The sequence below is a fragment of the Myotis brandtii genome, unplaced genomic scaffold (genome assembly GCF_000412655.1).
Source record: "Myotis brandtii unplaced genomic scaffold, ASM41265v1 scaffold727, whole genome shotgun sequence".
Lineage (NCBI taxonomy): Eukaryota > Metazoa > Chordata > Mammalia > Chiroptera > Vespertilionidae > Myotis > Myotis brandtii.
The window spans coordinates 1,601,479-1,627,722 of NW_005370872.1; the positions used below are offsets into that span (position 1 = coordinate 1,601,479).

Genomic DNA, 26,244 nt, shown 5'->3' on the forward strand with positions numbered 1-26,244 from the left:
ATTACAAACTAAAAATTAGATTGGCAGCTGACTTCACAAAAGCAAAAATGGGATTTCAAAGATAATGAAGTGATATCTTCAATGAGTGAAGGAAAACAATTGCCAGTTTAGAATTCTATGCTCAGTGAAAATAACTCCCAAGAATAAAGATACTTTCTTAGAAACAAAAACTGGAGTATCACTTCTTGCTAAAGAAAATATTGACTTCAGGCAGAAGGAAGTAAAGAAGAAAGGAAGTTTTATCTATTTAGTAAACCTAAGCAAATATTTACTTTATAAAACAATATTAGTAATGCCCTATGATTGTTCAAAATTATTAGTACAAGGCAACAATACAAGTTGAAAGGAGTTAGTTGGATATAAAGTGTTCTAAGAGTTTTGTATTGACCAGTAGGAGGATAAATATGTTGATTAATTTTAGAATGTATTAAAGTAAATATAGATATTCTATTTTCTGGGATAACTACTAAAGGAACTGGGAAAGAAAGGGTAACTTCTAATCCACTCAAACATTGACAAAAATCAGTTGATCTAAATGGGACAAGAAACCCAAACTCTCAGCATTTGCAGTTTATTTGCTTGTGTACATATAAAATTCAAAGAATCTGCAGATAAACTATCAGAATTAATAACTGAGTTTAGCATGTCAGCTATCAATCAAAGCACACTCATAAACTATATTTCTTTATATGAGCCAAAAATAAAAAGTGAACTTTTAAAAAATCATTTACATGTTATCAAGAAATATGAATTTTCTAGGACTAAATTTAAAGAAAGTATACAAGACCTAACCCCCAAAAAGTTATAGACCCAAGTGAACGACGAAGATTGGAAATTTTATGTGACCACAGGTGGTTGCTCTTTCTCACCTGGTTCTGTACCCCATGCACTCATACCAGGTACCTCCTATGTTACCTCTGATGTCTAGTTCCTCTCTGGCATCTTCATCCACACAGTAACATTTTCTTGAGTTCTAATGAGGGACCAGTAACTACCAGCAATGCACATACAAAGAAAACTTCCCTGACTCCTTGCTTACTTTCTCCTATAGATACTGATATTATTGTTTATTTTTCATAGTTATAGTAGCTTTGAAATTGATTTGAGGTAATACACTATTGACTTGCATTGAAAAAAGGACTAGAGCATGCCTAAGGTAAGTATTGTATAGAACCTGACTTACGGGGCACTTAGAGAAACTGAAATAAATGTCCATAAAATCTGTTGTCCTGCTCTACTCCTCATATTAATTTTAATATTAAATATATTAAGCTTGAGAAGCACAAAGTGTGCTTTTTATTTGTCAATACTCATGAACCAGGTTGGAAAGGTCTACAATTATTATCTACAAGATGTAAATTACCTTTGATGCATCAAAGATGTGAAGCTCCATCTAAGGCAAAAATCCAGCCTATTACCCATGGGAGATGCTATCTGAAAATATGCATGCAATCTTTGAACCCTTATCAGATATTTTTTAATTGTTACAACCTTATTATCTAGCTACTATTGTTCTTTTTAAAGGCAGGCCTGCTGTGAGTGTATCTTTCTCTTTGAATGATACTAAAACGTCTGTTTCTTTTTTTTCCCACCGCTCTCCTCTCCTCCTCTCCTGCTTCCTCTCCACATCTGCTGGTGTTTGTAACTCCTTTATTATGGGTGTGGCCCTCTCCATCAGCCATGTGGGTAGTTGAGCCAAACTCACCCACCTGCCTCTCTGCTGCCTTGCCCGCCAGGAACCACTCCCAGGAATCCAGGTTGGTTGTAGGGTGTGGGGTACAGGGGATTAATACTAGTACATCCAAGTCAAGACCAGGGCCTCCTTTTTTATTCCGGCATACCGTGAGCCCCCTGGGTACCCAAGCCTCAAATATTTTACCCTGCTTTTGCAGGCTTCCTGGTTTACGGTATCACTTCCACCAGAATGCAAACTCTGCTGTGCACCTTAGCTATTTTTGCCATCAAAAAGTACTCTTTCTGTGTCCTATCCCTTCTGGTCCTGCTATCCTCTTCTAGTTTAAAAGACCCTAAAACCATTAATAGGGAATTCAGTACGAAGCTCAGACAGAAATTCTTAGTTAGGCAGAGCTATCCTCATCCCAGAAATCACAAATGGAGGATGATTTTCTATTTCTTTCATGAAGGCCTAGTCCTGGCAGCACTTCTGGTGACGCTTCTCAATGACTCAAGTCCCCTCTTCTTGCAAAGGAGTGACCATCCAAGCTGGTGCAGCAGCCAGACATCTCTTCCTGCTAACCCTCACCCTTTGTCTGCATTGCTCTCCTCTGAGCCCCAAACAGTTCTTTAGGAGTTAGCACGTGACAAAAGCAGGTGGCACTATGTGAAGATAGCACGTCACCTGGCAAAGAGCACAGACTTCAGTCAGGTTCAGTTGGGCTTGGACCCCATGTGAAGGCACTTAGTTAACATATATTTAAAATGTCAGGGATAGTTGCTATTTAGAGGTCGCATAATCAGGTATTTTCCAGGCCAGCACTTGGACTAAAAACGAGTGTAACAGACTCACAAAGATGTTGAATTTAAAGGGGCCTTAAGTCCACCCATTACTACCCAGGATAGCCTGGTTTACATTTTTTTAGAAGAAAAAAACTCATGTCATTGTCATAGAAACAAAGAATTAGAAGGAATGTTAGAGGCTACAGTGGAAAATAACATGGTATAGCATTGAGAAGTAGGTCAAATCTCAGATCTGTTATCTACCAGTGATAAAACTTTGGACTCTGTATTAACCTCTAATCCTTGATTTCTCTTTTATAAAAAGGAGTATAGTTAAGTGACTATGCAAAATACTTTATAGAGTTCTAGACACTTGCTATGCATTAAACCGTGCTCATTTTTGTTAGAAATACTATAAAGAAGATTGTATACCAGAGTGAAGCACTTCCCTAGGTATTTTGGTGAAAGAACAGAAACCATTGGAAGCTGAGGTAGTTACTGGAACATATTCTGTATTAAAGCCTAGATGCAGCAGAATGCGGGACATAATGAGTTTTGACCATCCAAACAAATATACACCTAAAACTTTTTAAAAATTAAGTAAAGCACCTTAGGGATAAATAATTCAATAGTAAGCATCTAACAGCCTTCATGGATAAACATATATTTTGCAACATGAACTTAGCAACAGTGATGTATATATTTTTCCCTTATAGTAAAATAATATATTTGCATCTACACATTTATAGAATGAAAGTCTTAAAGATTTTTTCATAGCCCTTATTAAAAAAAGGAAAAAAATGTAAAAGCTAAGCTAGCATGTTCTCTTACTTGATTCTCTTTTCTGAACAATGAGTTTTCGTTTCAAAATTATTTCTCAAGGTCTTGGTGAAGACTGAGACTATGAATAGCTTTTAAAGGTCCAAGGACAATAAAATTGATAGTAAGTGATTAAATGCATGAAAGCATGACTTGCCATCTCCTCTTTACTCAGAGGTATATAGATTCACAAAGCATAGCATCTGAAGTACAGAAGATTGTTCAATACAGTTCATTTTATAAGTATATATTTACTTTACATATGTTACATATTACTTTGTTGGTATTAACAGTGTTCTATAGTACAACTCTTTTCTTATGTTTCACTGGACATATCTGATATATCTGATAGTTGCCTGAATGAAAAAGTCTCCACTGAACAGTAATCAATATAATTTTTCAGGATAAAAGATTTCAGTACATTACTAGTAAGTACTGAAAATAGGAAATTACCTGCCATTGGTGTTTACTAATTATGTCCCAAATGAAGTAACAATGTTATAATCATGTCTTTTTTTTAACAATAAAGATTGAATTAGAGTGTAATTCATTTGAGGCCAATCTTTCTGCTAAGAGTGAGCTAGTTTGTGGTTAATAATGAATGACCTTTTATACTCTCTTTATTGTCATTTAATAATGCCTCACAAAAAGTACACAAACTTAGGTCTTCAACAACATATTCATGATTTGAGAGCAAAAATAATAGCGAAGATGTCAACAACCTTTTCTTAAAAAGAAATAGCCTTCATTTTTAGATAAAATATCATAGTTTCTGTTGCATTGTTACAATGTCCTTTCTTTGAAGAATTATGGTGAGAACAGAGGTAGCAAGGGGTTTTTTAAATTGTCCTTATTTTTGGCAAATGAAAGGTTGGCCACCTTATTATGTTATTGTTGTTGTTGCTATTTTACTAGTCCAAGAGATTTTTTAAAAAGCTTGAAAATTGCAATCTATAATTATTCAGCTGCCTTTAAATGTTGAAACAATGCATATAACAATGGTTTCTAAATATCTTCAAGGTTTGGATAGTTGTTTCCTTGGAAAAGTTTACTAAAATTCTATAGAATTAATGAGGACTTTATTGGTCTTTCAGCCACAAATGAACTGGTGACATATTTAATTTCAACAGATGACATGATAAGAAAATCATGATATGATGTCTCAAAACTAGACAAGAAATATATAAGTATAGAAGTAAAAAAAAAGAGTAAAATTCTTACTTCTTATCTAGGAGATAAAACTAGAGAAGGAACAGAAGAGTATAAAAGAAAACTTTTCCACCAATCACTTGTCAAAAATGTAAGACAGATTTTATTTGAGCTACTGCAGTAGGAGAGAGAGATGTCAGTGTAGAACTGAGCTCTACTTCAAATACAACAGGGAGAAAATGGGGATTTATAGCCAGTGGGCAGAGTGAAGGGGTTAGTGAATGGAAAATTTGTAAGAGAAAATATCAAGGATAGGGCAATTCAAGATTTGTTTAAAAGAAGGCTCAGAGTAGCCAAACTAAAGTTAGGAGGGAGTTTTTGCCAATAGATTGGTCAGAATTTGAACATTAGAGAAACTAACACATCATGTGATTTTAAAAACAAATCACATTTTGAAAGACTGACCCAAACCACTGTGTTTTGTTTTGTTTTGTTTTGTTTTGTTTGTTTTCTGTAATGTAACAAGTTAATCTTTTTGGCTGAGGATAAAATAAGAACATTCACTTTAGCAAACTTTTATTTTGAATCAAGCAAAGTTGTATTTTAAAATCCTCTAAATTCTTCTTGGGGTGTATCATTAAATTAATTTTAACCAGAACAACTCAATTCCTTACTCAAGATCTCTTCTGATAGATGTGAATTTTTTCCCCCAGTACTGAGATGAAAGGATTTAGAAGAAAGCTCAAGAATAAATATCCTTAATAGAACTGAGACAATCCAACCAATGGCAATTACTACAGTTTACTAAAAGCATTTTTAAGAGGGGGAGAAGATAAGGGCAATTGCAAATCTTATTTTTAAAAATCTGTTAAAATCATTAAACTTCACACTATGTTTACTTAATATGTTAGTAACAAACAACAGCAGCAGGATCCCTTTTCTTTAGAACTATCCAGGGAAATTCTCTAAATTATCTCTTTAGATGTGGCTTATCCCACCATCTGTTACCACTGCAGAAAATTTAACATTGAATTCAAGCACCCTTTTGTACATAATCCTTTCAAGCCAACCAGGATGCTCAGAAAAATAAGAACAAACAACACTAATAAATACTACTTGAACATCCATCACTAGCTAGTGCTATTCTAGGTCATAGAGGGTCCCCTCTCTTTCACTACTTATAGCCTAAAGGAAAGGACAAATATTACAAAATTATATGCCATTTTGACAAGTGCTACAGCAAGGCATGGGTCTTGTATGTGCTGTTGTAACATACAAGAAAAGTGGCCATCTCACTTCTTGGGATGAAGTGAGGGTGGAGATATGGGCATGGAGATGTGAGGGTGTGAGTGTGTGCATGAAGCAATGGAGAAAGGTGGTAGAGGAGGAGCAGCCTCTTTGACAGAGGGAGGGAAGGAGGAAGGTACAAGAGGTGATACAAGTGGATAGAGGAGGAATTATCCAGGAGAAAGGAGGGGGATTGGGAAGGGTATTCCTAAAAGAAGGAACATCGAGTGCAAAGCCCCAAGGGCAAATGAGAATGTGTACAGTATTTAATTCAGTATGTCAGAAAAGTGCTTCTTAAGCTGTAATGGGTCTATGAGTTACCTGAGTTTAATGTCAAAATGCAGATTCTGATTCAGTAGTACCAGGGAGGGACTTGAGTTCCTGGGTGGCTAACAAGCTCCCAGGTGATGTCAGTCCTCCTGGTTCACAGACCAAACTTTGAGTTACAGCACACAGAGAACTCAATTTCCAGGCACTGGATGGTTCTCTGGAGAAACAGCTGACTATAGCATAAGCCGTTGTCATTACTGATGGTGACCTACTTAGTCACACTGCAAGGATCATTAATGATTGCAGCACAGTGGCAACGTGGCGCCTTACTCAGAAATGACATTTTCTTTTTTTTAATTCTTTATTGTTTAATTTTTAATTCTTTCTTCTTCATTATTACGTATGCCTCCCTTTTTCCCCCATTGACCTCTCCCAGCCCGCCCCTACCCCCAAGCACATGGGAAATGACATTTTTTTCTGTAAGAGAACATGCCTCTCTTCCCATAATATTTCTAAAGTCCATATTTCAAATTCTGCTTTTGTGTCTTTTTTCCCCACCTTGATCTCCTTCCTGATTGAAACCCATTTAGCAGTTTTAGCATGAAACTGCTCTGAAAGGATGTGCTTAATAAATATTGTCAACACTTGTCAAAACCAAAGGAAAATATCCCAGGGAAGAACTTGCAGCCTTACCCATTAGGAGCGAGTTATGAGGCTGTATGGTGTCTTGACAGCAGTTCTTTTAATGTCAATTTGAACTCATTTTAATGAATCCCCGAGTTTCATGTTGCTGCCATCTCTGCCTCATCCGGTAGCAGCCAATGTTCTGCTTCTCTGGAGACTAAGGCAAGCGTCTTTGCAAATACTCTAAAAATTCCATCTTCATTCCAAAGGCGTGGGAACAGACTGGGCTGTGTTGTAAAGTCACCTACTGGAAATTGACACCCATGGTCTAAAAGATAAGTTTATCTACATATAGTTTAGGATATCAGGCATCATTGAATTGATTTATAATGTGTTTCTGGAGAATAGAAGATGCTTTCACTTTGAATTTTGGTGCAATGGCATTGAATCACATTTGTTACCAAGTAACAGACTGATTTTAGTCCCATTGTGTGACTGAAGCCAAATAGACTTTCAAATTCCCTTCCTCACTCTTCCTCACCTTCATTCCAACCAGGATCTCACAATCATCTTATAGACAGAAGAACTTTCATACCAAGATATATGTGAATAGTAGACTTACCCTTTCTTCCTAGCACCTGCCTAGCTCAGCAGTTCTAAAACATTTTTATATATAACAATTACCGTAGCACCTTGTCCACTTGAAGTCATATACAATGTGCTTTGTGGGAAAACAAGAAATTTTCCATGTGTTATCTTTTCCTTTTCTCTATGTTTCTGTTACTTTTGAAAGTTCATGCTCTTTTCATGGTATCATCCTTCCTTCTGACTATATATGTTCCCCTCATTTAAAAAATAAAATGAGTAAAGACAGAAAGACATTATTGTTTTAACACTTGCTTAGAAAAGAGGTTAACAAAACAGAAATAGACTCCTACATGCAGAGAACAGACTGATGGTTGCCAGAGAGGAGAGGGTTTAGGGCAGCCGTGGGCAAACTATGGCCCGCGGGCCGGATCCGGCCCGTTTGAAATGAATAAAACTAAAAAAAAAAAAGACCGTACCCTTTTATGTAATGATGTTTACTTTGAATTTATATTAGTTCACACAAACACTCCATCCATGCTTTTGTTCCGGCCCTCCGGTCCAGTTTAACAACGCATTGTGGCCCTCGAGTCAAAAAGTTTGCCCACCCCTGGTTTAGGGGGAGAGTGAAAAAGATTAAGGGATAAAGAAGTAAAAATTGGAAGTTACAAAATAGTCGTGGGAAATATAGTCAATAATAGTCAGTAATAACTTTATGGTGCCAGGTGGGTACTGAAAATATTAGGCAAAGCACTGCAAAGTGTATGATTGTCTAACCACTACACTATACACCTGAAACTAATATAAAATAATACTGAACGTCAAATGAAATTGAAAAATAAATTTAAAAAATAAAATTAAATAAAATTGTTAGAAAGATATTAACAGAGCCAGAAGTCAGGCAGATGCATTGCACCCACCTAAGCACTGGGCTGCAGTTTTATATTCACAATGGAATAGCTCACAGTGTCTCCCAATTACAAAAGTGAAGCCAACATAGAAATGTCAGCAGGAGGATTTGCAGCGGGCAGCCAATCACCAATCTGAAATGATTTTTATAAACCCCATTGTGCTTCTTCCTTTCTGCATATGAAGAGGGCTCACTGGAATGTGTTCTCTTTTGTGTTTTGGCACAAACAGCAACTCAGAGTCACCACTGATGTGTGAGGTTCCAGCACCCCAGCCGGGCGGGGCCAGCGGCAGCTCAGGAAGCAGCCTGGGGAGCTCCATCACGGCCTGTAAGAAGGTAACCTTGTCCAACACCACCTTCTACTCCCCGATTGAACTTGAACACTAGTTTAGTTTGACTTTTCAAGCACTTTTTCTAAAGCAGAAACAACAAAACAAGCAACAGAATACCCCACAATTTGTTTGCAATAACCCCTAGTGACATTAAAAAATGTAATTCTTGGAAATGATCAGAAAACTCAAGCAGTTCAGAAAGATGTGACTTGAAAATGATAAGCGTCCAGGGCCACGGCACCTCAATTCCAACCTCCTCTTAGTCCCTCCTCCCACACTTAGCCAAGGGGACCAGCTTCTTGGATCTCCATTCAGAAAAGTCTTCACAGGCTTTGAATGGCACACCCTATATTAGACACCTAAGTTGGTATCTAAGAAAAATGCATGGCCCTTCTCCTTTTGATATTTTCTTAAAGAGAAGGGTGTGCTTGGCTTATTTATTAGGAGAAACAACATTGCATGTCTTAGACTATAGACGTTTGCAACAGTGAATGGACCTGGAGAGAATTATGCTAAGTGAAATAAGCCAGTCAGAGAAAGACAAGCAAAATATGATTTCACTTATATGCAGAATCTAATGAACAAAATAAACAAAATAGAAACAGATTCATAGATACAGAGAACAGACTGACAGCTGTCAGAGGGGAAGGGGCTGAGGGGCTCTGTAAAAAAAAATGAAGGGATTAAGCAAAAAAACACAAACTTGTAGACACAGACAACAGTAAGGTGATTACCAAAGTGAAAGGTGGGTAGGGAAGGTAGAAGAGGGTAAAGGGGTGGTAAATGGTGATGGAAGGAGACTTGACTTTGAGTGGTGAACACACAATACAATATACAGATGAAGTATTATAGAATTATACACTTGAAACCTATATAATTTTGTGAACCAATGTCACCCCAATAAATTTAATAAAAATTTAAAAAACAACTGATAAACAAATATTGCAGAGACATTTGCAAAAAGTTGTCATTTAAACAACATAAAATCATCTACTTTAACAACTTTATCTTTCCAGCCAATTCAACTTAAGGCCCAGAAACTTAATTTCAGATTCAGTTATTCCCCTGGAAAAAAAAGAGAGTCATTTACTTATTTAAAAATCGGGTCTGGGAACTCCTGGAAGAACTGCTTGGGACTGGATGTCAACTTGAAAAATTAAAACCAAAACTCGATCACTTACTCTAAAGGACTTCATCAGTATATATAATTGATTTGAGAGAGAGAGAGAGAGAGAGAGAGAGAGAAACACTGATTTGTTGTTCCACTTATTTATGCATTCATTGGTTGATTCTTGCCTGTGCCCTGACTGAGGATCAAACCTGCAACCTTGGCATATCAGGACAACACTCTTAACCAACTGAGCAACCCAGTCATGGCCAGTACATATATATTTTATTCTTATAATATATTTACAAATATATCTACAAATATAAAAGTTTTAAATATACTCACACTTTCCACAATTATTTCTAGAACAACCAGTATTAAGTTGAACCATCTGAAATTACCTTTTTTTCAGGTCAGACTGATGAAATGTTTGACAATTTCCTATGGTTCAACCTAAATACAGTCAAAATTCTGTAAGATCTTGGACAGAGATGCAATGCTAGATCACAAATCACACTATTGAAGCATTTAGAGTAATTTTGGAGATCATACGTGCTTCTCATGTGAAAAGTCAAACAAAATTCAAAACTCAAATGATAACTATATAACTATCTCACAATAAGTCAAGATAGTATAAATTAGGTGAAAAAACTAGTATTATGGGCATTAAAAGCTAAGAACATAGGCAGACCGTGGGCCTGCAATAGATAGCAACCTTAAGCAGGAAAGTAAACCTCAGTTTGGACTTGGGAGTATGATTAAGATTTGAATGAGTGAAAAGAATACTCAACCAAATTTAGGAAGGGCTGCTACAAACCAATGCAGAAGAACTCAACACTTTTATGTACTGATAATATAAATATTTCATAGTGTATTTCTTTCATTTCAAATATCCTCTTAGGCTTACATAATAATTTCATTTAAAGACAGTTTAGCCTGGTTGGTGTGGCTCAATGGTTGAGCCTTGACCTATGAACCAGGAGGTCATGGTTTGATTCCTGGTCAGGGCATATGCCCAGGTTGCAAGCTCAATCCCCAGTGTGGGATGTGCAGGAGGCAGCAATCAATGATTCTCTCTCATCATGGGTGTTTCTATCTCTCTCTCCCTTTCCCTTCCTCTCTGAAATCAATAAAAATATATTTTAAAAAAATAAAAGACAGTTTAGTAGACATATATGCCATTCATCATACACCATGCGGTTTCTAATAGTTTTACTTCTTTTGGAAACAGTAGCCAACAATATTTTCTTCTTTATATATAGAACATATACTCTCAATAAAAAGATACAGACCATTGAACGATTCATTACCCTTATTTTATTACTGCAAGCTGATTTAAATGATTATGGGTCAATTCTTATAATCTTGTAAATCACAGATAATGGGACTAGGAAAGTGAGGATCTATGTGTTCATATACATATGTAATGTATGGTCTGTACAAAAGAGGCAAAAGGAACAAGGACAGCTATATCTTAGAAAAGCTGTCCAGCTGAATCACCACTCTTCACAGTTAATCACCTTTAATAAGAGTAACATGGATAATTGAAATCCATTGGTAATTCCCCAGACTCATTTCATGCAATAGCTTCATCTTCTTTCCCATCGAATCTTCTTATCAGAACTGACATGTTACTAATTTAACTGATGAAAGAAATAAAATAAGGGTCCAGAAGATATTACATGAGTCAAATAACCAGCCTTTGAAAAATTACAAATTGACTTCATTTTTTCATTTGCTTTCTGGTGAATTGTTAAGGTTTTCAGGAATCCTACCCAGATGCAATTGCTTCAGCTTCTCTTTGCTGCTGGAGAAATGTGGTCACTGGAATTCATAGCTATGAAAGCTTTGGCATCAGGAAAGAGACATTAGTAGACTTATTTGGAGGAGGAACTCATCTATAATAATAAAAGCGTAATATGCTAATTAGACCTGACGTCCGTCCTTCTGAACAAAGCCAGGGCTGCGAAGGAAGCCCGGGTCCCAGGTGCCTGCCAGCGGTCGGAGGGAAGCCCAGGTCCCAGGTGCCAGAGGGAAGCCGGTGCTGGCAGCCAGGGGAAGGAAAGCCTACTCTTGCACAAACTTCATGCATCGGGCCTCTAGTTAATATATATTTTTGTCAGTGAGGGACTGCCTTTTCCCAGACTCAAAGTGACCACACCACTCCTTCACAATTTAATACTGTCTTGGAGTTTTGTTAATAGACCCCTTTTTTGCTCTCAGTAGTTCTGCTATGCACAATAAGTTATGTAGTTATCCAAGCTCTAGCCTCAGAATTATCTTTTCTTTACTGCCTCTCCTTCTGATATTAGGAAAGTTATCAGATAAATTCACACTTAAGTGTTAGTGCTTGCATGGCTTAGTATAGCTTTGACAAGTAAAATCTGTTTTTACTTAACTACTAATACTACTGATGAACTAGTACCATTGCCTCCCTTAACTGACATTGATAACTGAGCCTATTGAACTTGGACGTGACTTCAGAATTCTACCCATCACGAAGCTCCAAGCAGACACAGTCAATCTATCCAAGTTGGACTGTAAGATAACCTCTATGTCACTCTAATTTAATGAGCATGAAACCAATGGAGAAATTTTAATGTATGAAATATGATTCTTCAAAATAATGCATTTAAAATTATAGAATTTCAAAATAGTACAGAAAAATGGGAGCGAAAGAGTTGCTAGTGGACAGTGAAGACTAGAACCTTCCATAATATCCCTTGAAATGTATCTCACACAAACATTGCCTGGTGTTCCCCTTCTCATGGGACCAGTCCTTCTTGTAAGACAATACAGCCACCACTGCTAACCTGAATCACAGGGATTTTCCTTTAGATGAGCTAAGTGATTATAAATGCTGTCCTTTTACATATGTTAAACACTAAGTGAAAGATCTTTGTATCTCCTTAAAATAAATAAAAATCTGTTATCGTTAGTGTGGCAGTTGGACGTGTGTAACAAACTTGAACTTGGAATTTAAAGACCTGAGTTAGATTCCCAGCTTTCTCTTCCTACTGTGTGATCTTAGGCCAGTGACATAATTTCTCTGATTCAGATGTGTTAGGGATGATGCGATGTTGAAGGTTTGTGTGTAAGTCCTTGGCACACATAGTTGATGCTCAAAAATTTTAGTTGATTCCAAATAAATGATCTTTACACAGACGAAATTTATTGCAATAGAATTTTAAAACTAATTTTAAAAGTAATCTGAACACAACCTGCAGTGTGCCCTCATTGTTGAATATCTGTTAGGTTTTCCTCCACGTTGAAAGCATTTTAGTCAATGTCATATTTCACAATAGCTGGACATTTTCAATCCATGCTTGACTTCATGATCTGAAGACCTGCTATTTGGGATATAATAGAACCAAGTCTCTGAATAGGACTTATTCAAGGAAAGAATTGTTGGAGAAAATCAATACCCCAAATATCTTCTTTTTATGTGATGTTAATGAAATCCACCTTAAACTTATTCTTATCAAAGGCAGCAGACTGAAAACACTTCAATTTCCCAGAGGCAGAGTTTGATCTTTATATGACTTCTGATCAGCTCTTTGAAGTCTCGAGAGCATTCTTTGCCATGACCAGCCTCCTTTAAACTGACTTAAATTAGCTGTCGATATTGGCACAGATACTTCTAAAGAATGACAGAATGGATGTCCCTGAGTGCTTCCTTTTATTCTGTAAAATACACTTTCATCTAAGCCCATATCTTTCTGATGACATGTAATTAATTAAAGCAATTCAATTAAGGAGTTCAGGCATGGGCATACAAATTGGGAGGCTCTTGCACAGTTTGAGCCATATCTCTGAAGACATTTTTATTAGTCAGAACTGTATTGCTCTTGACCAAAAGCCTCAAATTTCAGGAAGCACATGATGAAAAAGAGCTATAATATTCTGTATCTGTAGAAGCTGTTTCCTTAAAGGAAGGAAGAACTTTAAAAAAATAAAATTGAGTAAATAAAATTGAAAACAAAATCAGCATAATTGAGTGTATTTACCTTTTTATGGAAGGAAGACTCTAGGCTTTTCCCCTTGGAGTATAAAACACGCCCAGCTCTGTAAACAATCTCTTCTGACCAAGCAACCTGACAATGGTCTTCAAGCCCAGCTTTGAGCACCTTATCCAAATTTTGTCAAATGGCTGGGTGTCCTGTGTTATTGCCGTTCTGCAGGAATAATCAGAGGCACTGAAGAAACAGGGAGATTTTTAAGAAAAGAAATGGAATTGTCTTAGTAAAAGTGATATTTGAAAAAAGTGAATCCAGTAGATCGAAAGCTGACTCCTTTGACCAAAGGAAGACTGAAATCTTGGATCTCAGGAGAGGCATCCTTGGTGTGGATGGGAGAGTGGGGAAAGGAGAGGTGAGACCTGTATACAGACAGTGGGAGGAGAAACAAACTCTGCTGAGATGCATGTGGGAGTCAAGATCAGCAGGACTCTATGGCAATGAGAGTTAAACAGAAGAATGAATTCTGACTATTTAGGCCAGGATATCCATGAGTGGTAGTGCCATTAAGGTCATTGAAAAGAGAGCTTGGGAGAGAAGCTACAGAAAGAAACCATGGGTTCAGATTCAGGCCAGTTGCATCTCAAGAGCCAACCACACAGTTTCCTCTAGAGCAGTGGTTCTCAACCTTCCTAATGCCGCGACCCTTTAATATAGTTCCTCATGTTGTGGTGACCCCCAATTCCATTGTTACAAATTGAACATAATTAAAGCATAGTGATTAATCACAAAAACAATATGTAATTATATGTGTGTTTTCCAATGGTCTTAGGCGACCCCTGTGAAAGGATCATTCGACCCCAAAGGGGTCTCGACCCACAGATTGAGAACCGCTGCTCTAGAGGCAATTTCCCTGACTGCTAAGGACACTCCTGTAGGCCCTGGAACACATTGACATCTAGGAGCCATGGTTGCCCTGAGGCCACAATGCAGATAGCAAGGCTCTGGAGGGGACTAATTTCCTCCGCCTTCAGCAAAAACAGGTGGAAATGCTGCATGTCCTCTCCTGCCTTTGGAGCAGCCTGGTCCATGAAACAGAGAGGTGGGGCTGTGCATGGAAGCTCATTCTTTGGAAAATGTAAATTCGGAAGTGCTTTGCAGGAACCTTTGTTTAAAACTACCAATTATGGCTTATTCTTCAGTTTGGCTAGGATCCACTTTCTTATTCCAAAGTCAGTATATTCAAGGACTTCTATTCAGGACACTGCTCCACCTCCCTTTGCCACCAACAATTGCTATACAGTGTTTAAGAATCCAACATTCTTACCCTGTTTCCAGCACTCCGCTTCTTGAGTGCCCTTTTGGCTGTGTGTAAAGAACTCCTGGAAGAATCTTGCTGTGTCTTTTCTTTCCTTTTTAATCAAAAAGTGGGACTCTGAAAACCCAAAATAGCTCAGAACATTCTGTGGAATTGAGAATTATGTTGTACTGTTGGAATTGGGCAAGGGATCTTTCTTTCAGAATTCTTGTCATTACCTCTGACCTTTACGTTATATACTAACTACCTCCAGCCAGAAATGGAAGGGGTCTGACATTTTTTTAAGTATCTAATTTGGCATTCAACATTTTTCTTCCTGTCTGCGGTATTTAAAGAAAGATTTGCCATCCTTGCTTCCTAACACAAGCCTAAAGGCACTTTCTCTTTCTTCTCAGTCCCCCATCCAAGAAACCCTCTCAGCTTTGTAGCCTGGAGTAGACACTATGCTTGCTCTAGTCCTAATAGCACTCTCCTGTATCCTGCCAAGCTTGCCCTGCTGATTAAAGTGCTCAGTTTTCAGTTCTGCCAGTGTCAGAGGGGGAAGGACGTAGCTCAGATGAATTTGAACAGTCCTCTAACGGGGCATTCTGGCTCATGAGCCCCTCATCTGTGAGACCACATTTACTAGGCTTATTTCTGTGTTTTGGGATGGACACCCCTGAAAGGCCTCTGCAAGGACTCATACTCTCCAGGATGGAGAGCATCCAAGAAGCAGGTGTGTCTCTTAGCAAAGTATGCATACAACTTGCAACTTGAAGAGTAGCTGTTTCCAGTAGCTTCTTCCAAAGAAGAGGAAAAAGTCTGAGAAATGACAATTGTCACTTTCTTATCCTTGTCAAAGGCCAAAGGCATGCTACTAACTCAGGTGATCCATGAACATTCAATCTAGTTTCCCTCTGCCCAATGGCATATTCTGCCTGACCTGCACTTGGCACATCTACAGAAAATCATCCCAAATCAATGGCAGGGATGTGCATTATATATTTTCCTACATGCATAATTTTATCTTACATTTTGCTTCTCCTAACATTGAAAATCACATCCTTCTCACATATCAACATGTCAGCATTATACTGATTCTAAATAGCAATTAATCAACTGTTCTCTATTTGCGTGTCTAATTTGATTTTGTTTAAATGATTGCTGACCACTCATTAATTAAACTATATTTGCATTCCCTGAGTCTGTTCTTGTAACTCTTGCATTTTGTGCTTGAGACACAAACTCTGTTATCACTTTTATGCGGAAAAAGCTCTGATCAACTTTCAAAGCATTCTCCAGCCAGCTGGCGTCTGCATGATATGGCAGAAACAAACAAGCATGCTTTGAAACTTCTGAGTTGTCCTTGGTGACAGTTCTTGTGACGGCTTTGAAATACAATGTTGTTTTCAGGATACAAACAATCATGCAGCCCATGAAAAGCTAGCACCTGTCTGAAACTATCAGTAAAACTGCCTGGTTCACTTTTTGCCACATTAGGATGCACTGCGGCCCAGGTTAACATTTGAAGTCTCTTAAGTTATATGCATGGGGCTATTAATTTCAAAGAAGAGAGGTGACCTCATTAGTAAACTAGTGGATTATAGCAGAGGGCATGTGCAGGGAAATATTTGGAGATGAAGCCTAAAAACACCTAAATTGGGCATAGAACACTACCTTAAACATTGGAGCTTAATAAATATTCATGAAATGATTAACAGGAGGGTGCAGAATTAAGATCTGTCTTGAAGCCTAGGTCATAGTTTGGTAAATATCCCATAACATTGTGGACTTGCTGACAGCAAATATTGTCTTTCTTCCTTGTTTCCCAGGGCTGAGCCTAGTGTCTAATGGGACTAGAAGGTAAAGCATTCATGTGTATTGAGTCAATTAATCAATTTAGGTTAAGGTCCAGAGAGAAATTCATGATAGCAGTAACCATATTTATAATAATAACTGCTATTTGTTAACACCTCAAATAATCGTACCCTTTTATTTTTTTCTAATGTCAATTAAAAATCTCTCCTTATGAGGGGTAACACCACCCTCATTTTGTCAATGGGGAAACTGAGTCACAAAGAGGTTAAGTGACTTGCCTGAGGCTGCACAGTTAATGAAAGAAAATGGAACTTGAACTAGATTTGTCTTCAGAACTTAAGTACTTAGCCATACTCTGGTTTCAGTGAGCAAGGTGGATCTGGAGGATTGGGGGTGAGAGAAATAGAGAAGAGAGATGGTTATAATGTGAATTGCTTGGTCCCTGTGGGTGTCCAGGCTTCCCTTCCCACCCTTCCCAAGTATTGCCCCCATCCCTTTTATTCTCCAGGGCACCATGGTGAGTTTCCTCATATTACCTACCATAATTTGTAACAAAATGTGTGTTCCAATGCTCCTTTATCTCCCTTGCAGACTTTAAGTCCTGTAAACATGGAGGTCAGTTCTGAATTAGTCTATTGTGTTACCTGGAGACTCGCCCATAAGATGCACTCAAATGTTAAGTGAATTAAAGAAAAAATTAACTTTGGAGGACAGACTATAAGACTAGAAACAGACAAAGAGGTATTCCAGATGGCACGGGAGTAACAAGGAGAATTGTTCTGTCGTTATCTGCAAATAGGGAAGCCAAGGAGTCAGGTTTCTTTTAGAGACAGGAATTAGGGAAGCGGGGGGGCTGGGGTTTAGACACAAAGAGTCCAAGGTGATAGAAAGAGATCCAAGAGTCACAGCTAACAGTGAGACATGTGAGAAGCCAAGCTCCAGGGAAAGGTCAAAGGGGAAGCTGTAGAGCAGTGAGTCACCCTCCAGGTGGTAACTAATGTCCTGAACCCCGTGAGCTCTCAGAGGAAAATGACTGAGGGGAGTGGAAAGAGTAAAAGGCTGAGGCTCTTATGGCATCAGAGGAGGAAAAGCTGGTTAGAAAGAGGGACGTTTTTTCCCCACCCTCCCCAACATCCCAGACAACTGAGATGCATCTTTCAACATTCTGGTCAGCTGCGCCCTCTCTTGTTAGCCCTCCTGCAGGAGGAACTGGCCACTCCATCCTGGGTGATATCTGACCTGGGTTGCCCTTGATCAAAGCTCCTGCTTACTTTATCACAGTCCTGTGAGTGCTTGTTCTCCCAACTAGAGATTAATTCCCAAAAGGACAGCAGTCATTTTTGTTCATCTTAATATTCTCAGTGTCAAACATCAAAGAGCACAACAAACCTTTGTTGACCGAATATTGACTTAAGGAGGAGATTAGAGAAGCAGGAGGAGGAACATAAGAGTGGAACATCACAAATAATAAACAAGAAGCCCGGCTGATGTGGTTCAGTGGTTGAGCATCAACCTATGAACCAGTAGGTCAAGGTTTGATTCCCGGTCAGGGCACATGCCCTGGTTGCGGGCTCAACCCCCAGTAAGGGGGCGTGCAGGAGGCAGCTGATCAATGATTCTCTCTCATCATTGATGTTTCTCTCTCTCTCTCCCTCTCCTTTTCTCTCTGAAATCAATAAAAATAAAGTTTTTAATTAAGATAATAATAATAAACAAGGAGAATTTGTCCACTGTTGTGCCAGGATCAATAAAATGTTAAGATGGAAATTGTATTGTATAAATTTTACTGCATTCTCATATTAACAGCTATCATGTATCAATTGCCTGCTCTGTTAGGAGTTAGCCCTTTACAAATATTTTGTTATCTGAGCCTTGGAACAACTTTGTAGAGTTGCTTTAATTGTACCCCTGTAATAGATACAGAAACTAACTCCCACTGAAGTTAAATGACTTACTCAAGCTCACCCACGAAGTGGTGAGATGGAATAGAATTTCAGTTCTGCCTCCAAACTTCTGTGCCTAACCATAAGTTACTGTCTTCTCCAATCTCAATTACTTTTAAAAAAATTTAAGGCATTGTTCTCAGCAATGCGTAGGACAGTGTCTACGCTCCTGTAAGTCTGTCTCACCCACCCTTTTCCATATCAATACTAAACTCCTGCAACTTGGTTCTCTCTATAGAAAAGAAAAGTGTCAAATAAAGCAGAAGGATTTTTTTTTCTTTATCATTTAGGACGTTCATGAAATTTTAAGAGCAAATGTGCCCTTATTATTTCAAACTTGTGAATGCACAGCACGTTCACTATTAGCTCTTCATCTGAAATAACTGAACCTGTAACTAAAAATAGCAGATAAATAAATGAGCCATTGAGAGCCTGCTGAGTTTTATTCTTTCCCCCTCAGAAAGCGACTCTCTCAGTGGGGAGATTATATTCAAAAAGCTTCAAAATCATTAAATTCTCAAGCACACATTCTTCCTTCAAGCATTTTTATTTTTTAAATCGTTTGTCTAACCGTTAAGCCAGAAGTTTTTCACAGGTTATAATTGCTTTACATATGATGCTAAGTGGTTTATTGAAGCCTGCATTTTTATTTCCTTTGCTTATTTGCTTCTCGATGTGCTTGGGAAAAGGGAGGAAGGGGGAGTGAATGGAGGAGGAAGGGGCGAATACTGGATGTTATGTGTAGAAGGGACCTTTAGATGACTTGATTTAATTCTTCACGAAGGGCGAACTGAGGCTGGGAGCTAGTGGGCAAGTTTACCTCACAGACAGTAGAATCGGGATTGGAATTCAGCACTCCCAACCACCAGACCAAGGCCCTGAAAAAGAGGAGGATAAATGCATAGACTGGGATTTGGTAAAACCCAAGAATGAAAAATTGTATAATTTTACCAATTGCAATAGAGCACTGCCTAATGAGGGCTTTGGGGCCAGAGAACCTGACTCAAATCCTAGTTACCCACTAACTGGACAAATGATTTACCCTTCTAAGCCTGGGCACAGGGAATAATCATTTCTACATTAGCCAATGTTTATTGGGCTCTTGCTATGAGCCAAGCACTATGTTCAAGCAAATTAAGTATATTAGCCTTAAATTCTACCTCATAAGTCTGAATTATCCCAGAGAGTTCTCAAAAAATCTACTATTATTTGGTCAATAATTAAAGAATAAAAGTTTTTTTAATTAATTTATGTTGAAGCTCTAATTGTCTTTTTTTTAATGTGCCCTTGACTGGAATCGAACCCAGGACCCTTTGATTCACAGGCCGACGCTCTATTCACTGAGCCAGACCGGCTAGGGCAAGAATAAAAGTTTTAAATAACAATCTCTAAATATTTATAAAATGTATGAGAAAACATTTAAATTATTAATATGATCAGGTACACTATCTTTTAAGTTATGATGAATAAACTTTAAAATTTAAGGTTACACGGTGAATGAATACTCTCACCGAACAAAGATGCTCTCTTCAAAATATCTCTTAATCCCTAACTGGTTTGGCTCAGTGGATAGAGCATCGGCCTGCGGACTGAAGGGTCCCAGGTTCGATTCCGGTCAAGGGCATGTACCTTGGTTTCGGGCATATCCCCAGTAGGGGGTGTGCAGGAGGCAGCTGATCGATGTTTCTCTCTCATCGATGTTTCTAACTCTCTATCCCTCTCCCTTCCTCTCTGTAAAAAAATCAATTAAAAAATATATATCTCTTAAGTGTTGAAAGATTTAGTTTCATTTCCGATTCCACTTCCTTGCTCTGCCATGTGGGCTTCCTTTAAAGCACAGGTGCACCTTAGAAAAGACACTCAGTACCCGGGACATAGAACCGCCAAATGCAAAGTCTTTCTAGCACTTTCCACTGAGTAAGCAGGCCCATAGGCTGCTGACTTTTTCCTCACTCCTAGGATAGGGTGAGACAGGTCTTTATATAGTTTTAGTTATTATTTATTTTAAAGATAGGTACAAAAAATACCTTAAAATAGAAGACTCGACAGATTACTCTTTCTATGCTTATTTCCCAGAAGAAATCCAACAGGTAGCCAGCGATTACCTCAGCCACATCATGAGACTGTCTCTTTCACATCTTGGGGCACCTCGCAGGCTGATGCTTTTTGGTGCCTTCTTCTCTGCCTCTCTGTGTTTCACAAGGAAAATACACTGACCCAGCTCAGCACTTTTCTGAAAGACCCAAGCGTTTTGCCTCTGAACTCTGTTCTTCTCCTAAGGCTGACCTAGGACAAGAATAATGTGTATGCTCTGATAACTGACAGTTGCAACCATGATACTATGATGCCCTGAAGAGATTAGAATATAGAAGTCCAGGCCCTGGCTCAGATGGTAAGAGTGTTGTCTGGATATGCCAAGGTTGCAGGTTCCATCCCTGACCAGGGCACATACAAGAGACAACCAATAAATGCATGAATAAGTGAAACAACAAATCTCTCTCTCTCTCTCTCTCTCTCTCTCTCTCTCTCTCTCTCTCTTTCTCTCTCTCCCCTCCACCCCGTCATCTTTTTCTAAAACCAATAATATTTTTTTAAAAAGAAGTCCAGAGCTTAAATTTTGAGGAGTGAGCTAAGAAGTGATTCTAGGCAGAGGACTTACTAAACTGCATTATAAAGTACTATTAATTAGCATATTCATTTGATGCCTCCATTTTAAATCTCTAATGTTCTCATAATGCTGTGAAGGCTTTTTTTTTTTTTTATTGATGGCTGTTCCAAATTCTAAAGCTCAAAACAAGGTGAGGAGCAGAAACATAATGGCATGAGTTTGGGTTACTGTTAACTGAAACAGATGCAAAGGCATGCTTCCCTTTGCGAAAGTGAAATACTTGCCAAGTGGATGAATTCAATTACAATTTACATCACGGAAAGTTTCTCCTTCTTAAGGAAAAATGTCACTTCAGCATTTAATTAATTAAAACTAACTTTAAAATGGAAGTCCATAGGAAAATGTACTTATATTTACAAAAATTAGATGCACATAACTTATCAGAAACACATCCCAAATTAGACCCATTGGTATGGGTTATGGGAGGCAGCATTGTTACATGACTTCACTCACAGGCCTTGGTGTCTTCAAAATCAGACCCAAAATTGGGCTCTGAGCACTTGGCAGGAACCCCAATATCTCTGAGCCTCAAGATCATATTCAAAAGAACCATTTCTGTGAAGAGTCTAACCTTTACAACCTTTATAGCATTGCAATGAGGATTAAATTTAAAGCTAGTATGTATAGGAACATTTAGCCAGTTTCCCAGCACATTCTAAACATGCAAATAAAATAGTAAAAATGATTAATACTACAAAATGTAGAACTAAAATGACACCTTTGATAAGAATATTTGCTAAAAAAACATTGTCTTCACACATCTGAAATGCTTTCAATCCACTAATTTCAGGTGAAGGCATCCAACTTTCAATTTTCCTTTGTGGTCTGTCTCAAATAGTAACAATGAATAATTTCAGGAGGCATCCAACTTTCAATTTTCCTTTGTGGTCTGTCTCAAATAGTAACAATGAAAACCATGTATTGAGAGGATAACCTGCTGTCTGCATGACTTTTCAACTCACTGAGTACCCCAGTGATCCCCCCGGGGCGGGGGGGTGGCATTATTAGCTCTGTTCCAGATGTGGAAACTGAAACTCAGAATTTACATCAGCTGCCCCAGTTAATCCTGCTACACATGAGCATGTTAGGTTTTCAACCCAGTTAGCCCACCTATGCTCATGCTCTTCAACTCTACTTTATGCTGGAAATAAAAGGGGATGGTAGTGGGGAGGGGAACTGAGAGCCTATTTCTTACTTTAAATAAATTAACCTAGGGCAGTGGTTGGAAAACTGCAGCTCGCGAGCCACATGCGGCTCTTTGGCCCCTTGAGTGTGGCCACGAAGTTTCAATCGCACTGTACGTGCGCGCCCGCACGTGGTATTTTGTGGAAGAGCCACACTCAAGGGGCCGCAGTTTGCCGACCACTGACCTAGGGCAATAGTTCTCAATTTTTTTTTGGAATCAAAATATCTTTGCACTCTAAAAAAATGTATTGGGGATATCACAAAACTTTTGTTTATAGGGGTATATTAATTGATACTTCTGTATTATATAGTATAAATTAAAGCTAAAAGATTGCTTATGTTTAATTACTTATTTAACTTTAAGTAATAATACCACTTAAAAAACAACTTATTTATCTAAAGAATAATGGTAATAGAATAATAAATAAGCACATTACATGTGAACACACATTTTTTGTAATATGTTTGTTTTCCAAAACAAAACGTTTTAGTGAGAAGAGTTAAGGAGGTTTGCTTCTGCATTCATTCTGTTGCACTCACTGAGTCCTCATGAGACCACGAAAGTGAAAAGGGAAAATAACACCTTACTATTAGTATGAAAATCGTTTCACCACTGGAGCCTCTGAAAGATCTCAGGGACCCCCTCAGGTCCAAGCTCACACTTTGAGAATCACAATTGAGGTAAAACCTGTAAGCGAGCTGAGTTCTAGTGCCAGCTTCAGTCTGTAGTGACAACCCAAGTTCATCTTTCAACTACCTGCTCATCCACAACGTGTCTCTCTACACTGTTCTGGAGAAGAATGATGAAAATTTGTCATCTCTAGGTAATAATAAACATTGAGTGGGGAAAGATTTAAAGGCAATAACATCACTTGGCTAAAACAAAAAATGTTATAGAAAATGTGTCAGATATATATTTGGTTAGCTCTCTCTTCGGAGACAAAAATTAGTGTATTTTTATCTTTACAGAATGACAACCCTTTGTTGCACAAATGAAATGTAATTGAAGTGTCATTCTATTTTTCTGGCATTAACCAAACTAAATCTGTTATATTGCGGAAGTAAAGGTACTTGTCAAATATTAGCAGACATGTATCCTAATAAAATAAAAGGTACCAGGAGACCATCGGAAATCTTACACAAGATGAGAACATCTTATAAAATATTTAGGTAGTATTTAGACATGGAAGAAATTGAATCTAATGATTATTTATGAGATTGCATCTTCAAAATGTTTTGGCTAAGAAATACAATTTTTATTCCTTGCTTCAATCCAAGCCCAGGAATAAGGTATTTGTAAAGCATATTTGGTTTTGTTAAATCATGTATTCAAGTGTGCGTTGCATTAGCATACTATTTCTAAATGGGAAAATGATGGTTGTGAGGCACTGTACTCATTCCTGATCATTTTTAAACTTAAAATAGTACCATAAGTGTTCTAGAAGGATGGTGCCCTATTTCACAGATAAGTTAGCAAAGCTGAAGAACTGAAGAATGATCATTTCAGTAGCAACATTGCACCGAAAGGAAAAACATCCCATTTTTTTAATTGAAAATATTTAGTGAAAGAACACTTACACTAAAACAAAGTTTGATCTCCATTGCCCATTGCACCATTCCCCACAATAAGCATCTGACTGCAAATTATGCACAAGTCACACATGCATCGTCGTTTTCAGATGCTGGATTTGATGAGAGAGGAAGCATCAGTATTAACATCAATTTCAACGTGTTCCTCTAACATCAATTCCTGTTGGGTATTTTACACAGACTAGAGGTACTATTTTCCTGCAAGTTTATTTTTCTAACATCCAGAGACTCTGAGGAAAAGGAAACATCAAGTTTCCTCAGAAAAGAGCTGCATGTTTACAGAACGCCTTGCCGAATAGCACTGAGAAGGTTTCTCGGTTCCCTCAGGTGCTTTGCAGCAATAGCCTGCTCGAGTCTACAGACTACTGGTTGCAGAATCAGAGGACACCCTGCCAGATTGGGTTCGTGGAAGACAAGTCCGAAGACACAGCTTGCGCTTCCGTAAGTAGATACAACCCGGGATATGGTCCGAGAAAGCAGGGAATCCGGCTCAGGGACTCGTGCTCAGAATAGGAGTTTCCTAATTCATTAAAGATGAGGTCTCCTCTGGAAAATCCGTACTGGTTAATATGGACTCTTAATAAAATGCACAGAGCTCACTTCTCTATTCCAATTCTGCTCATTTCAACAGGTTAATTAATCTGATCAGTGATCGAGAAGGGAAAAACCATGTTTATATTTCAAAACTGACAGAGAAAAAGATTCAGAAACAGAATTGTATGATGAGAAATAACAGGCCATGCAGGAGCTCTCTAGGATTCTTTTCAATATATTGTATAACTCCTGCTAGTGGGTTATTTCCCATCATGAAAATTGTGTAACATTTCTGTACCATTTTTATAAGTTACAGTCATTGTTTGAAAACCTTTTCAACCCAAGAAGTGTACAGGCATGAGTTTTAATATACTGGAGTTAAGCTTTATATACAAAACCTTCCTTTTCAAGGGAAGAGATGTTCTTATGGCTTAGAATGTGAGTGCCTACGGTTGTTGTGTAATATGCTCCTTCCTCTATGTCCTACAAGGCTCTATGTTTCATTTGAATTGAAACCGCCGAGCTCTTATAGGGTCATGATTACAGAGATCGGGGGAGAACATTTTCCAAAAGGAAAGCAATGTAATTCTCATGACTAAGTTGAGAGCATTAGCTCTGAGCTATTCCTGGAGGTAAGATGCATGCCAGCACTTCTGCTAAAAGAAAAAAAAAGCTGAAAATGGGATGGAGAAGTTTTTATATATAATGAGCAGAACCAGAAGAACTGGCAGATAGAGGATGTAAAACATTTCACAATGCAGAGCCTCACAGCACAAGGAAAGCGGAGTCCATTCAACAGACTTAATTTGATCTCTTGGTTTGGGCAAATGATTTGAATCTGCTACTTTGGGGATTTGATCCCTTGTCAAGAATACTAGTTGATGGCTAAAAATCTTTGGGGTAAACAAAAAGGATTAGGTGGAAAGTAATTAATAGTGATACCTTCCCTGCAAATTCAGTTCTGAGATGAGTTGGAAAATTCGGGCATTAGCCGATACTGATCTCTAATTACACAGTTATAAATTGTAAATGGAGAGAAATGGAGCGTGAACGATGTCAGCTATACTTTGGTCAAAGTTGTCATCCAAGCAGCTCCTGTATTAAGAAGTCTCCCATTTGAAGTTGGGGCACAAAATCTGTCTAGTGGAGGGCAAAGAGGTCTTCTCTACACTTTATGTTTTTGGAATCTGGATCGCTGATCTACAATTAGAAATGCTAAATTTATAGACAAATTTAAGATGACCATCGAACCCTCCTAGGTGAAAGAAAATCTCCTCCACCAATCCCAATGGACTCAAATTTGGACTTAAAACTCTCTGACTTCTTTTCTTAATTCTTTGGCCCTTTCTAGTGTCAGATGACTCAGTGAGGCTGAGCTGATTCATCCTGTCTTTGTGGTTCTTCCTATTCTTTCCAAAAGGGGAAACATCTAAGCACACATGAAAGGCATAGTAGAAGATTTGTTTCCCCACAATAGTTCACAGTCAATGAAACTGACACAAATGTTAAAAATTGTCCATGATTCTAAACCTAAATTTCAGGATCCCTTTGACCAATTAGCTCTGATCTCTCAAAAAGTATCCCATGGTCAGTTTCTTAACTTATAATTCCTTTCTCTTTTTCTCATTTGGACCAGATTTCTAGGATGGGAAGAAGAAACAGAGTCTGTAGTTGGGCGTTGCTAAGGGCAGTTATTATCAAAGGAGAAATAG

The 26,244-nt window shown here is 38.1% G+C and overlaps 1 protein-coding gene across 2 annotated transcripts in view; it reads left to right on the top strand.

Moving 5' to 3' along the window:
- The window catches only part of SPHKAP (SPHK1 interactor, AKAP domain containing), a 97,445-nt gene that overhangs the window by 15,651 nt on the left and 55,550 nt on the right, over positions 1-26,244 (top strand). The window contains exons 2-4 of one of the 2 annotated variants that reach the window (XM_014530194.1): positions 1,679-1,757; positions 8,332-8,437; positions 24,326-24,439. In XM_014530194.1, coding sequence (XP_014385680.1) covers positions 1,679-1,757; positions 8,332-8,437; positions 24,326-24,439 — 299 coding nt within the window. The remainder of the gene's footprint in view (positions 1-1,678; positions 1,758-8,331; positions 8,438-24,325; positions 24,440-26,244) is intronic. The other variant, XM_014530195.1, reaches the window with a different exon arrangement.